We start from the raw sequence: 14,640 nt of genomic DNA, 5'->3' as shown, positions 1-14,640 counted from the left end.
TTATTACAGTGATATTTCAGATGTGACTTAATTCATATCAGTAGAAGCCCAACAAAAACTAGCAAGAAGATATCGTTTTATTTTTTGCAAGTGCACTGAACAGTGGGGGGGGGGAAAAAACAGCTAGTCAAAAGCGCATTTCGTCACAATTATCAAAATCCATTAATCCCCCACATCATACAAGGACCCGTCTGTGTATGTACACGGCCTCCCCATCAGTCCCGCACACCAAGCACTGTCCGAGGACATCCAGGCTGTTGACGGACAGCGTCTGGCTGGGCAGCATGTGGGTGGTCTCCAACCGGCCCTTACTGGAGTCACCACTGAGCCACGCACTGATGAGCGACTGGTTTCCTCCCGCTGGTGCCGTGGCGCTGCGTGACATCATGCTGCTATTGCGACCTGACAAAGAAAAAAAAAAAAAAAAAAAAAAAAAAAAAAAAAAAAAAGCACACTAGAGTGAGGTAAAACAAGGTAAAAACCAAAAACAAAACTCTGTTCAAGACACTGGAAAAGTGCACATCATATGGCCTCTCCGTCTCAGGAAGAGACAACCTGTAATATCAACCAAAACAAGCTTCCCTTTATATGCAACATTATATGATGTCCTGTGAAGTATAGTCTTAGATCTGTCAGCAACATTTGTTGTATAATTGCTTATAACCTGGTCTATACATAGCCAGTACCATATGTCTGAATTTGAGTGTCATGGATTTTTTTTTTTTGGGCCTGATATTGGCCAGGCTGTGGAGTCCACGTACCCTGCAGGAAGGAGGGTGTGTCTGACCCAGACGAGGTCTCCCAGTGCAGCAGGGAGCCGTCCTCCGAGCAGGTGAACAAGTGGTCTGGGTTTGATGGGTGAAAATGCACCTCCCACACTAAAAGGGAAAAAAAGACACATTATCAATGCTAGATTCCATGGACTTACTGTGTGCAAATTAAGGGATGCATAATATTTTGTGTCATTTGTTACAGCAATGTCAGCTTTTGTAATATTGATATGATGGGAGACTGCAATACACAGATTAGCCAACTAACAAATTGCTTATTTTTGTACTCTAATTTTTGACATTTCAGATGTTGTGTTGTTTCAATCATTTCCATCTGTCAGAAATCACAGGATTAAAATCATATGGGCTGATTGTTAACCATGTCACATCAAGCATTCACACATGTGAACTTAATACATGGCAAAAGCATATGTCAGCCACTATATTTATTGAACCCCCCCGTTATTTTGTCCTCATCATGATGCAGCCCTACTACAAACATCTCTACCACTGAGGAACAGGAAAAATACACTTCGCCACATCTCTGCATGCATTCACTAACAGATCAGGCACTCACTTTCAGCAGAGTGGGCTTCCATCAGAGAGAAGGGCACACTGCCCTGCCTCACGTCCCAAATGCACAGCATGCCATCCTGGCCTCCCGTGGCCACTATATGCTGCTGGTTTGGGTGCTTGTCCACACAGTGCAAGGGCACTCTGTCCCCCGTGCTACAGAGACAACACGATACAGTGTGACTACCGTGCATAACCAAAACCATCTAAAGCCCGAAGCGCAGCTGGAGAAATGAGAGGTAAAAGATTTAATTTATGGTGACATCACACCTGTGCTTAAAAAACAGAGCGAGGGCTAAACAAACAAAAAAACAACAACAACAACAAAAAAAACAACAGTCTGTCAAAGTCAGAAGATAACTTTTGACACTGAAGCCAAGAGATACATTCTGAAGCTCTGTGTTGTTTTGTTATATCCAAATTGCTTATATTTTATCTTAGGGTGTGAGAGATTTATACTGAAATAAAATAGCAACAAGGGAATTTTGGCTTTAAAGCATATTTCCAATAACCAAAAAAATTAGTTGTTAGGTATGTTTGTAAACATTTTGAAATTTTAAAAACCATGTACCATTAATGGAGAGGAATAGTCTACAGAGATATACAGGTTTACATGTCTCCTCTATTCTCCATTCAGCCCTTTAAAAATCATAGCATTCTACATTTTGTGTGTGTGTGTGTGTGTGTGTGTGTGTGTGTGTGTGTGTGTGTGTATTGCAATGTCACTCTGTAAACATTAGGGGGAGACACCACACCAATGGTGTGAGGTTTTCCATAGAGTAAATTATTCTCACAGAGTAAGGATCTGTGCAGGCTCGTTGCCCTGTCTCAAGTCCCACAGCTTCAGCTGTCCAATAGAATTCACCGTCAGCACTTCAGCCGTACGAAGAAAAGTCACCGCATGGATTGTGCTACTATCCGCGTTTTCTGGAAAAACAGCAGCATGCAAACATACATTTTCAGCATTTGATCCTACCCCGTATCCCCTCACTGCATCATTAAAAGACAGACTGCATATAGCTGCCACTGAATTGAATACTATTCTGTTGTTTTCACATTTAAAAAAACAACAACAACTCGCTCAGCAACTGCGAATGAGCACGCTGAGGTCAGGTGAGGCAGGCATCAGTACTGACCGATGGTGCGAACGATCCTGCTCTGGTCGGCTTTGTAGAGGACCACCCTCCCGTCCTCGCCAACGGACACCAGCTCCGGACTGCTGCAAACCACCGCGGTGCATGGCGCCCTGGCACACTGGTAGTGATGTGCCCCCTCCCATGTATGCAGCACAGACAGAGTCTGCAAAGTACAGCAAACACCAGAGACATTCTCATCTGTGGAGTCATGCCTGCTGAACCACACAAGTCATCAATTAACAAAGCAAAAGCAGCAATTTGCAGACTTTATTGTATGTGAAAATAATAATGTTAAAAATAGACATTAAAACTCAACAGGTTGACCAGCAATCATAGATGTGGCTGTCAGAGAACTTGTAAACATTAATTGGGTTCATAATCATAAATAGGTTTTTCTAAATCTTTCATACCTGGCTTTCAGACTTGAGATTATAGATAGTCACCGCTCCTGAGGAAGATGCTGTAACTAGCCTGTCTTGATCCAGAAACTGGAAGAGATTAAAAAAAAAACCAAAAAAAAAAACCTGGTAGATAAGTAAATAGGACATTTAAACACTAAGACATATTACTATATCCCACATCAAAAGTATTGTCCATGTCAGCTTTCAGAAGAGAGGTTAAGCTTAGTCTTGTGCCAAACCACAGTACACTGTAGTTTAAAGTAGGACTAGGCTTAATTTAGATTCAAAAGTCTACATGTCTGCCTAATGATGTTGCAATGCCAATCCCTTTTCCATTATTAAAAAAGAAAACGGTATCTGTGAGGAAACGATCAAATGAATCCAATTTATACACTGTCAACTGTAAGTCAGTAGGCAACGCAACATTTTTGACTGCGTTGTTTGGGAATGGTGTCTGTTAGCTGTACCCAAGAGCAAAGGTTTTTCTGCGAAAGCGTGTACAGTTAGCTAACCGAACCCACCTGAAGGTCCAGCACGTCGCCGCTGTGTTCACACTCGCACAGTAACTGGGGATCTCCCTCAAATTCATCCTCCATATTAGACCCTCCATTCTCTCCGACAGACCAGATGGAAACTTTATTATCCTAAAACACCATTAGTAACGCATTGAAAACAATAAGTGCATATACATTTTATGCATTTTGTTTTCCCTACATCTGATTAACTATCAAACTTGCAAAGCAGCGTTACCTAACTAACTAGTTTAATTAACTAGTTTATTAGCGTTAGCTAGATAGCTCTCATTTGCACCTCGTTGTCCCACGATCCTGTAGCCAGTAACTCAGGCTGTTGTAATGACGACGCTGAAACGGGTCTCCATCGCGTTTTACTAATCTTCTGTGATACATATTTAGCATTGATACAATCCATGATTCCACACAGATCTTAACTTGTGCTTGATTTTATGAGTTACGGATAGTTAGTTGTTTTTTTTTTTTGCTTTTTTTTTTTTTACATGGGTCAGGTTACGATTTTCCTGTATCCCGCCAGCTCCTCCCTTTCCGCTGAAGTACGGCGGCTCCATTACGACAAAACTGATCTTCAAAAAGCGAGACAAAAAAACAAAACAAAAACAAAATAAACAAACAAACAAAAAAAACACTTTCAAGCGGAATTCGAAATTGCATACTAGTACATACTGGTTACTGCACACTTGTAACAGTATACAGTACAGTATCCAGTGACATACAGCATGCAGTGTCCTGTAATATGACTACCATGCTGCGGAAGTATCTATTCAAGAACTGTTAGAGGGAGAGTTGTCAGCTGCAGCTGCCAGCACCTAAAACCAACACCAAGGCAACAGCATGGTGACAAAAGAATGGAGCAGTACTCTAATGGCATAACTCCCTAAATTGTATACATTTTCAATTATAAGCAAATTGAAAAAAAGGGAAATTACTAAATTCAAAAACATTCTATCGATAGCCCACCATATACCATAACTATAACTTTTCACAGGGCATAGTAAAGACACTTTACTCTTTGTAAACATCACAAATGGTGTTGGACATCTTGGTTCTTGACATCTGGTGGCGCCTCATATTGTCGGATACACAAGAGATCTGGTCAGTTACTGACATTTTACCATAGAGTAAATACCCTTGCATGGGAGTCCAAAGGGAGCCTTCTTGAAATATTTACTGGAGTTGGCACTGGAATACTGAGAAATTAATGTTGGTAACATCCCGCATACTACTTGCTTCTTTTGGCAAAATTAGTATGTGACCAAATGTAAAACATGCCATTTTGAACAAAACTTCTCGTTCTCTCGGTTCTCTTTAATTCTTAAACAAATACATTGCCCCGATCAGTTCGTTAGTTATAAAATAAATAAATAATTCGAACAACAAATTAATAAGCTAAGTACCATTTACAGGTTATTGTGAAATTAGTTTAGCTTCACATGAATCTTTTCAGACATTGACGTTTTTTTCAAATAAAACAGAATATTGAATTCTACCATAAGGAACCTAAATAATAGCTATTATTTTATAACCGTGTTGTTAACTGTAGCACTTATACAATAACTGCTCTTTTAAAATTTTTGCAATCAACACAATACACTCGCTGTGTTTTACTGAAATAGCATATTGTTAATACTACACTTCTGGGGGTAGTCTCCTCTGAGACTGCATTTCTCAGCTGGTTCTTCTTCGCAGCGATGCCTCTAAAACCACTTGTCTAAAACCAATGTCTACATGAAGACCGTATAGCTGTCTGTAGAAAGACAGTGGATGCTTAGAACAATTTTCAACCACACGCACTGGGGCCATAGAAAATGTGCGAAATTCAAAATCTGACACACCCAAAAGTCTCAGAGTCACGTGTTCATGTATGTCCCCGTGTTCTCCTCCTGGTGGAGGCATGTGGCAGAACCATTCCCGCCTCCTACGATTTCAAATTCCCCCGCTGTCAAATGAACAGAAATTCAAACTGAGGCATGCATTTAGTGGGCTCTGGGTCGCTCCTGGGGATGCACGGCGACATACTGAAGTGTTGAAGGATCTGGTGCACCGACATGTCCAGTGACGTCTCGCCTGCCTCCGTTTGGGAAGTCGTGAGTGTTGTAGGAAAGGCGGTGTGCGCAGGCGCGGCACTCACAGCCGCTCTTTACTTGATCCGCAGACTGTGTTTAATAATGGCCTGGAAATCAGGAGGAACCAACCAAGCAGAGCTCGTAAACAACCTCCGCAGTAAGTTTTGTTCTCTTTTCCCCCGCGCCGACGAACGGAAAAGGATGGTTCTAAGCATTAGAGACGTCTACTTTACTTCAATGCTTGGATAGCTCGGTGAATTTGTTTATTTAGTGGAAACGGTACAGTCAGCTAGCAAGTCCAACGAAACCTTCCTGTAGCCATATCACTAACCACCGGAGCTGGGCTGCTTTTGGTCTATTGCACATTTTATGGCCCCGTATGACGGGACCATACATTTATTGTTGGTACACGCAAGCACATACCTTTGCTCGTTTTTGTCTCGTCAGCCAGGCTAGCTTGCGAGCTGTTAGCTTTGCAGTAACGCGCATCGGTTGCTTGCTAACTGGCCACCTGCAGGCATCTGCCGTCAGAGGAATAAGACCATGACGCAGTGTTGAGGAAATCGTGCGTGTCGAGTACAGCCGTTCGTGTCAGGTGAAGCTGTTTACCTGTATACCTGTGGCCAAACAAGCTAACGTGGCTTAGTTAGGCGAGCAGCACTGTAGCTAGTTGGCTAGGCTATGCTAGATGGCTAGCCAGCGTGAATCTAGAATCAACCCCTTGAAAACCCTCATCTTTGCATTCATAAGCTCCAAAAGATAACCGTCCAGACAGACCAGTGGGCATCGCCCTCACCGGCGGGTTTCGCTTGACTGCTGCTTATATTTATATTATTTTAGCTGTCTAACCTAGCTAGCAGCCTGGCTAAGGATAGCGAGCCATGTCGTTGTTTGCGAGTGGGCGGGGTTCGCACTGCAGGTTAGGCGAGGGGAGACCGGGGCCGTCAGGGTGGACACGCCTGTCGTTGGTCAATTTAGGGAGACGGAGATATTTCTGTCGTCTTATGCCGATATTGACATCTGACACTCCATGGAAAAAGAGTGTCGATTTTAGAATATAAATCGTGTAAACATAATTTTTTTAGGATATGAACATGCTCCCCAAGGGGTGTAAAGCCGTTGGCTATTTGATGATACGACACAATATGCAAAGATCTGATAGCAAAGTAGAGGGTAAATTAACAAAACCTATGATGTAAACGATACAGTAGGTTCAAATACACTGTGTTTAGCGTTTTACCAGCGGATACCCCGAAACACGCAGACTAGTACATCCACATAAACAATGCAGTAATAGCATTTGTTTGTATTTTCTGTTGTTGTTGTACAATTATTTTTACGTACGTGTACAAAATGGTCTTTGTAAGATTTAGAGGAGATTTATTACATTTCTGCATAATATGTAAAATGGTAAAAATAAACTGGAAAGAGTTTGTTGCAAATTTACTTTATTCCTATTTATCTGGTTGTTTATTAAACACTTCAAATAGAATGGGTTTCAAATATACTTTAAATCGTTATGACAGTGCGCGTGATTTACTGTGGCCTGCATGTATTGCATCTGACCACTCTTTTGCACATGAATACAGAATTGCATAATGACCCTGTAACGTGTCTATTGTTTGTCACTGAGATTATCGCTAACGTTAAGCTAAGAATACTCGCACTAATAATATTTTTACTTGCATGTAACTCATCCTCCTGGGCTTCTGTTTTCATGCTGCGGGACAGTGTCCAGTGCACTATATTTAGGATAAATGTGCGACCATAGATGATGAGGGCTGGGCATGTGAAGCTGCTCTCTGAAAGGACTTGGTGTGTTAGCAGAGCAAAATGTTGAGACGACTCTCTACCTTTGTATGGCAGCGCAGATATATTTATAGTGCAGCAAAGGGCAGTGTGATTCGAGACAAGCCAAGGTTAAATCGAACAGAAAGGATGTTGGGCTGCTGCCAAAACTGTTGTGCCCTAATTCCAGCCAATCTGAAAGGCTCAGACATGAGGCATGAGCTCAGGCTGTGAAAGGTGATGCAGAATTCCTCGCATATGGGAAAAGAAGGGCTAGGTTTTAGGATTGGCATAGACGTTAGGTCTTGTGTCCTGTAGTGGAGCACCTGTGTGTAAACACACTTTTTCATTCATTGCTCTCATGGCAGTCATAGCATTAGGTTTTAGTTGCTGAGTAATCCTTTGCTTATTTCCTTTGTCACTTGTACTGCTGTGTCTGAATCTTTTGCTCTGGCCCCTGTATTGCACTGCTGTTTTGGCGTATCCATATTTGGCTCTATTGGAGCTGGTTCTTATTCAGCGTTCTATTGGTCAGGGGAAAATGGGTCCGTGTCACGGTGTCGCATAGTACTTCTGGACGTGAGGTGGCCTAGCAGATTCCGGTAGAGGAGTTTAGATATGCACAAGAATAGCTCTGATCATCTTAATGGTACACACAGCTAAATTGTTTATCTGGACCTGAGTAAATATTTCATGAACAAATGTTAAAACAATTGTTGTTGTTTTTTTTTTTAAACAAATGTTAAAACAAATATTAAAAATAAATAAATAAATACTTTAAAAATTATTTTACATATTAGTGCCATGACAGCATTTCCAAAAAAATGGTGTTTTTTCCATTGTTTCTGTAACATTGGGGGGGGGGGGTGCGCGTGTATGTCTGTCTGTGTGTGTGTGTGTGTGTGTGTGTGTGTGTGTGTGTGTGTGTGTGTGTGTGTGTGTGTGTGTGTGTGTGTGTGTGTGTTGAAGAGGGTGACCTTTTGGCCTCTCATCTCTTTTGTGCTGCATACCTGTTGGAAATAGCCAGATCTCCACAGTGCTCAGCTTGATTCTACAAGACTAGATGTACATTACATGGCTTCCACATTGTGTCATGACTTTTATGACTATATGACTGAAGTTATGACAGAAGCAATGTGATGTTTATAGCACTTATCATTGTTTAAGACAGACCTTATGTATTTTGCACTTCTAGGTATCAGCATTCATCCCTGTATTCTAGTTCATTGGTATGTTTAATTCTAACCTACTGTACTGTCCTTGGATATATTCTATGAGTAAATGACAAAGCACTTTTGTAAGTCGCTCTGGATAAGCGCGTCTGCTAAATGCCGTAGATGTAAATGTAAGTTTCCTATTCTTATGTTAAATAATAGGCCTGTTTTATTTAGGCTGTGCTCTGATTTAAAGTAGTCAAACTATTTATTCAGTATTGTTTAAAAAATTTTTTTTAAATCGAAATTAGGTTCTCAGCATTCACCTGTGTGTGTGTGTGCACGCGCACACGTGTGAGCACATGCACTTGAATTTAACAGCAGCTGCTTCAGGCACCTCCAGCTTTTGCGACCACTTGTCAGTCAGACTGCACAAAGATATTCTTATATTGTTTGTGTGTGTGTGTGTGTGTGTGTGTTTTGTCTTTCCAGAGAATGGCATCATTAAGTCAGACCGTGTGTATGATGTTATGCTGGCGACAGACCGTGCCCACTTCTCCAGATGTAACCCTTATATGGACTCTCCACAGTCTATAGGTATGTGTGTGACTCCAGTCATTTGTTAGTTCATTCATGTGTTCATTCTTATGTTACTTCCTGTAACCCAGCTGCATTTTAGCCACTGCACGTCAGTATGCCATGAATGTTTGTGAACGCAGCTCTTCTGAACCTCCACAGGCTACCAGGCAACCATCAGTGCACCACACATGGTAAGGTCACCGTGTTTTAGTCTTACAACACAAGCTCTTTGTGAGCCAGTTGTTGCTGGGCCACTGCAGTGGGAACAGGTGCTGATGAGTTCTGTGTTCGGGCTCATGTGTTCAGCACGCCTATGCCCTGGAGCTGCTCCATGATCAGTTGTATGAAGGCGCCAAAGCTCTGGACGTGGGTTCTGGCAGTGGCATCCTGTCTGTCTGTTTTGCCCGAATGGTGAGTCCCGTTGTGGTGTAAGGGTACAGGAGGTGAAGGGGGGTGAGTAGGAAAAGTATGCCCCCCCCCACACACACACTTACCCCTCTACCTCAGAGCTCTGGACCTGTTATAGAGTACCCCTAGTGTATGCATTGTGTGCACACTCTCTTATAGCTGCGTTATCCTGTGTGTGTGTGTGTGTGTGTGTGTGTGTGTGTGTGTGTGTGTGCATGCGTGTATGTATGCAAACACGTTTGAATGTTTTGACGTTACAGCTTGTGTTCTTATTTGCAGGTGGGGCCAAAGGGAAAGGTCATTGGGATTGATCATATAAAGGAGCTGGTCGATGACTCAGTCAATAACGTGAGGAAGGACGACCCTACGTTGATATCGTCAGGACGTGTCAAACTTCTTGGTGCGTGAAAGTGCTGCAGTCAACAAAGCATTGTCCAAAATTCTTAGCATTTGAGAATTATCTTAATCAGATGATGGAAGATATGTTAACTGCTTTATATTTGGAAACTTTTTTTCTCTCTGCAGAATAATTGCAGAATAATCTGTTAATGTGGACTAATTATTGACTGTGGATGTGAGTGTATGGGTGAAGCTAGCTGAGTTGTAGAAGAGCAGTGTTGAGTGATTTGGTCAGGAAGGATCAGTGCTGAGTGCCTGGGCTGTGTCTTGATCACGCTGAATCATTCCAAGGTGCTGGGCATTTTTGCACTCATATAGCATCACCACCAGACTGGAATCACTACGGCAACCTGCCCTTCTGTTCAGGGATGAAGCCGGCACTGAAGATACCCTGGTCGTGCTGAGTTGCACTAATGACGTGTGTGTGTGTGTGTGTGTGTGTGTGTGTGTTGTTGTTGTTTTTCTTGCTGTCAGTTGGAGATGGAAGGTTGGGCTATACAGAAGAGGCACCCTATGATGCTATACATGTAGGAGCAGCTGCCCCTTCTGTTCCACAGGCTGTAGGTTCCCCTCAGGCAACACAAGCATCACTTTAGTTCCTCCTTGTTAGCCATACACTAAATAGCATGTGTATTTTTAAAAATATATTTGTCCCAAACAGCAGATCTATGCTAAGTGTAAAGAGTTATAGATGTGCTATTTAGCATTTTAAATGTGTGTAGAGGTGTGGGTGAGTGTGTGAATTTTGACTCTTTGGGACCGATGTGGCCAGTGGTTTTTGCTGTCATCATATTACATAGGATAATGTCATAATGACCAGGATTTGTGTGTGGCGCTGTTGCCTGTGTATTTGATGTTCCGGTACGTGTGTGCTGCTGTCATAGCTGCTGGACCAGCTGAAACCTGGCGGCCGTCTCATCCTCCCCGTCGGGCCCGCAGGTGGGAACCAGATGCTGGAGCAGCATGACAAGATGGAGGACGGCAGCACCAAAATGAAGCCCCTGATGGGGGTGATTTACGTGCCTTTAACAGACAAAGACAAGCAGTGGTCCAGGTGGAAGTGACTTCCTGTCCCCTCTTCTCCCCCTCCCCTTCCGCAGGGCACAGGTGAAATTGTGTAGTCCAAAGCAGAAGAGGCTGCATCTGCTGCTCCATGCCTTTTTGTTTTGCCAATACAATCCCCCCCTCCACCACCACCATTGCACGACTTTAACTTCCCTCCACCCAAAGATGTCTTGATTCTGTAGAATTAAAAAAGGAGAAAAAAAAGTTTTTTTTGGTTTTTTTTTGGTTGTTGATATTTAACCATATAACCCTGTTCTTGTTTCTGTTTTCCTGAGGATGGGGCTTGAGTGCTGTAGGCACTTAGTGAATGCTTAGTAAGAGAGGCATGGCTCCCACAGCAGTGCTTTAACAGGCTGACTTTCAGCCCTGTCAGAAGTCATGGAAGGTCATAGTGATGCATTTGGACTGACAGTTTGAAAATAGATGCATAAGATTTATTTTTTTTGGTTTTTGTGTGTGTGTGTGTGTGTGTGTGTGTGTGTGTGTGTGTGTGTGTGTGTGTGTGTGCGCGCGCGCATGTGTTGGATGTGGAGGCCAGGGTTACTGGGTGCTCAGAGGCGAGCATGTTCTGTAAGGACGTTCTGTGGGCACGCTGAATCTTAACGCTCATTGCATGATTGACAGCCGTGGTGTGTGTGTGTGTGTGTGTGTGTGTGTCCAGAATAACCCTTTTCTCTTTGTCTCTCATAGGGATGAACTTTGAATCGACAGTCTGGCAATATTCATTCATTCACTCACTCACTCACTCTCTCTCTCTCTCTCTCTCACACACACACACACACACACACACACACACACACACACACACACACACACACACACTCTCTCTCTCTCTCTCTCTCTCTCTCTCTCTCTCTCTCACACACACACACACACACACAGGAGTAAAATACGCCATCAATCTGGACTTAACAACTAACTACATGATGGTAACAGATGGAGGGGGAGGAGCCATGCTGATTGCGCTCTTGGGACAGCTGTGTGGCTAACGAGTCCTCAGAAAGGATGGAACAGACTGATTGCTTAAAAAGGAAAAAAAAAAAAAAGAGTGGGCTTAGCCATGACATTTTCATGCCTGCAGTTTGCTTTGTGAACTTTTTCCTCTTTTGATTGTTGATTGGCAGGTGCACTTTTTTTTTCTTTTTGTGATAAATACAGTATTGGGGTTTTCTTTTTCATTTTATGTGTATTTCAGCTTGTTTGAAGCTGAGGGTAAGAAGGAGCTGATTTTCTGTGGACTGAAGGAGTAAGTGGAGGGTGCCTGCACTGCGTGCACCGTGCTAATTTAATATTCAAGGCGTGCGCAGTGTTTCTGAACGGGAACTGCATGGGGGCTAAAGATGTCTAGGCTGAAGCGCTAGCTCAAATTGTAGACTCTAAAGTCCTAGCTGAGAACTAGCAGGTGCTGGAATACTAGCAGGGAGTTCTAGAGTTGACTGACAGCACGATCTCAAACAGCTTCCCAAACATTTTCAAACGAATTCTTGAATGAGGACTTCACCACATCACTAAAACTTATAAATGAATTGAAATGTTTTTTCTTTTTCATTACTTTTGTTTTTCATTGACGTAATGAGTAACAAAACAAGTGAATGTCCTTGGTTAAACAGATGCTGTGGTTCAGCTGGTTTTACAATTTAGGGAGTACCCTATATTGGGGCAGTGATAGCTCAGTGGTTCAAGCCCTACCATTGCCAAGTTGCCGCTGTTAGGCCCCTGAGCAAGACCCAGAACCCTCAAATGCTCAAGTTGTACTCTGTCATAATTTTAAGTTGCTTTGGATAAAAGTTCCAGCTAAGTACCATAAGTGTAAAAATGAAACAATAAGAATGATTGATTGATTATTGGCTTATAATCAGTCAGTGCAAACATAATGCAACTACTCCTACCATTTCACTGGATATAAACCAAATTTCTTGCTGAGTTCTTAACTTCAACCATACCCATTTTTTAGGTTTTGAAGTGAATTATCTAGTTGGTCTGTGCAGGGGTGGAATCCCTGGCCTGTGACTTCCTTGCGGCCCCCTGTATAGAACCTCTGCTCTGGATCCCCATTCAACTCCATTTAAATTTTAGAGATGAGTTAGTGTAGATTTGCGCTGTCCTGTATACCTTGCTCACTCTAGAAAATTGACCTGCAGCTCGTGCTAAATGTAATCTTAGCTTGGCTGCGCGTATTCGCACTGATAAACCTGCTACTGGAGGTGTACGCCGCATACAAACAACACAAAAGCCAAATTTCGTCTGCAATCCACCACGCAGAGCTGAGCTTGTGTCCCTCGTTTACTGGAAGCGCTGGCTGCCACTGGTCACCATGCTGATTTATCCGCGCAGACGGTGCGTCCCCTGCTTTCGCACAAACGTGGCTTTGTACAAATAAAACTCGACGCAGTGCAAACCCTCTGGCTGATGACCTCTTATTTTTTTGCTGTGCCGCCAATTACAAGTAATGCCGAATAACAGAAATTCAACCCGGCTTGACGTAACTAGAAGATTCACTTAAGTCTTTGTCACTTAATTAGCAACATATGTTTTAGGTACGTTTTGAAAAGTTTATAATTTGCTCACCAGTTGGCATGCAAATCTAATAAACCATCTGTTCATCACTTGTAAATCTACCACAGGGCTAACGCACTGGATATTATTTGGCTTTCGAACGATCTTTAGGATAGCCATGGCTGGATTAACAGTGTATAGACTGCATAAGGTCTCACATCAAGGGGATAAAACCCCCAAAGATTCACAACCTTTTGGCCATTTACTTCACTCGTTTTCACGTCCTACCTTTTCTACTAGTTAGGTTCAATTTTTGCTTTTTGCATTTCATCAGATAAGAGTAAAATGTATTATGATGGCACCAAATAGGAAATTTGTGAGTGGGGTCAACAGATGAAAACTGCATCAAGACACAAAACTAACTGTTGAGATAATGTATAAAACTAAACGAATCATGAATTTCAGAAGAATCATTTTATCGATAATTTGCTAGGCTATATCCCAGTTCAGATTGTGCATATTTTATTTTCATGTTGCAAAGGAATTTCTAGGCGCAATATTTTTCGTTTCGTAATGGCTTATTATACGGTCCGTCTTTATGAGGTGTATATAATCTTTCATATCCTAGAACCTCAAATGGGTTTACCAGACTGACACCGAGATCTGAGTTGCGTCACTCGTTGGTCAAGACGCGAACTGGAAAAAGGTCGTTTCTTTTAGTAGGCCCATTTCACCCATGCACATGAAACGTAAAACATCTGACCAGTAGTTGATAACGTTGTTACACTCCCCGCGGGGAAAAAAAAGGCAAGCTTTACTCATCCTAGCAAGGACTTAAGTGGACGCCAGAGAAAATAATCGCAAATAAAACGGATTGTTCCTGCACATACGCCAATAGAACGTTAGGAACATGTGCGCCCTCAGTTTTGTAAGTTAGATTTTTTTATTGCAGGCTATTAAAAATTCACGCACATCATATTTTGATGTCATTTGTTAAACACGTTGAAAACGATGTAAAATTAAGTAACGACAAATTATGAATAACATCTTATTTAGTAAATCTCTAGATTTCTGATCTCCTAACGCGTGGTCATTTAGGCTAGTCTGCGTCCCAAAATAATTTACAAAAGATATGACTGACGCCCCTGTTCCCGCAGTTCTGACCTCTTTTCATGCTTAATTCCAACATAAAGAATATAGGATGCTTGCAGAATACCCTGCGGAGGTCTTTCTACTTTAAACAAATCAAAACACAGTGCGTTTCCTTTTAAA

At 42.3% G+C, this 14,640-nt stretch overlaps 2 protein-coding genes across 3 annotated transcripts; one reads left to right on the top strand and one right to left on the bottom strand.

The window, feature by feature from the left end:
- Positions 1 to 59: 59 nt before the first annotated feature.
- nup43 (nucleoporin 43) lies at positions 60 to 3,935 on the bottom strand. Its single transcript, XM_027029546.3, has 8 exons — positions 3,691 to 3,935; positions 3,402 to 3,524; positions 2,890 to 2,967; positions 2,480 to 2,642; positions 2,138 to 2,270; positions 1,348 to 1,499; positions 762 to 878; positions 60 to 402 (listed from the first exon to the last, which is right to left on the bottom strand). Exons 1-8 carry the CDS (start codon positions 3,808 to 3,810, stop codon positions 176 to 178), a joined length of 1,113 nt encoding a protein of 370 aa, XP_026885347.3. The 5' UTR covers positions 3,811 to 3,935; the 3' UTR covers positions 60 to 175.
- A 1,364-nt stretch (positions 3,936 to 5,299) lies between these two features.
- On the top strand, positions 5,300 to 13,270 carry pcmt (protein-L-isoaspartate (D-aspartate) O-methyltransferase). 2 transcript variants are annotated; one of them, XM_027029547.3, is made up of 8 exons: positions 5,300 to 5,636; positions 8,914 to 9,018; positions 9,160 to 9,191; positions 9,307 to 9,411; positions 9,688 to 9,808; positions 10,282 to 10,367; positions 10,692 to 10,861; positions 11,563 to 13,270. In XM_027029547.3, the coding sequence occupies exons 1-8, from the start codon at positions 5,462 to 5,464 to the stop codon at positions 11,573 to 11,575; spliced, it is 807 nt and encodes a 268-aa protein (XP_026885348.3). In that variant the 5' UTR covers positions 5,300 to 5,461; the 3' UTR covers positions 11,576 to 13,270. The 2 variants fall into 2 exon arrangements, with proteins under 2 accessions (XP_026885348.3, XP_026885349.3); XM_027029548.3 differs by having other exon boundaries at positions 5,301 to 5,636; positions 10,692 to 10,914.
- The last annotated feature ends 1,370 nt before the right edge of the window (positions 13,271 to 14,640 follow it).

Source organism: Electrophorus electricus, chromosome 2 (assembly GCF_041902795.1).
Source record: "Electrophorus electricus isolate QZ-2024a chromosome 2, ASM4190279v1, whole genome shotgun sequence".
NCBI lineage: Eukaryota > Metazoa > Chordata > Actinopteri > Gymnotiformes > Gymnotidae > Electrophorus > Electrophorus electricus.
This window is presented reverse-complemented; position numbering and strand designations above follow the sequence as displayed.

Bases quoted from the DNA above. Each gene is read 5' to 3' on its own strand.
- nup43 (XM_027029546.3), bottom strand. From the start codon at position 3,810: ATGGATTGTATCAATGCTAAATATGTATCACAGAAGATTAGTAAAACG. The intron at 2,968-3,401 runs GTGGGTTCGGTT...AATCTCTTCCAG, and splicing joins GCGACGTGCTGGACCTTCAG to TTTCTGGATCAAGACAGGCT. The intron at 879-1,347 runs GTGAGTGCCTGA...TTTCCCTTTTAG, and splicing joins GGAAGCCCACTCTGCTGAAA to TGTGGGAGGTGCATTTTCAC.
- pcmt (XM_027029547.3), top strand. From the start codon at position 5,462: ATGTCCAGTGACGTCTCGCCTGCCTCCGTTTGGGAAGTCGTGAGTGTT. The intron at 5,637-8,913 runs GTAAGTTTTGTT...TTGTCTTTCCAG, and splicing joins GCTCGTAAACAACCTCCGCA to AGAATGGCATCATTAAGTCA. The intron at 9,809-10,281 runs GTGCGTGAAAGT...TCTTGCTGTCAG, and splicing joins AGGACGTGTCAAACTTCTTG to TTGGAGATGGAAGGTTGGGC.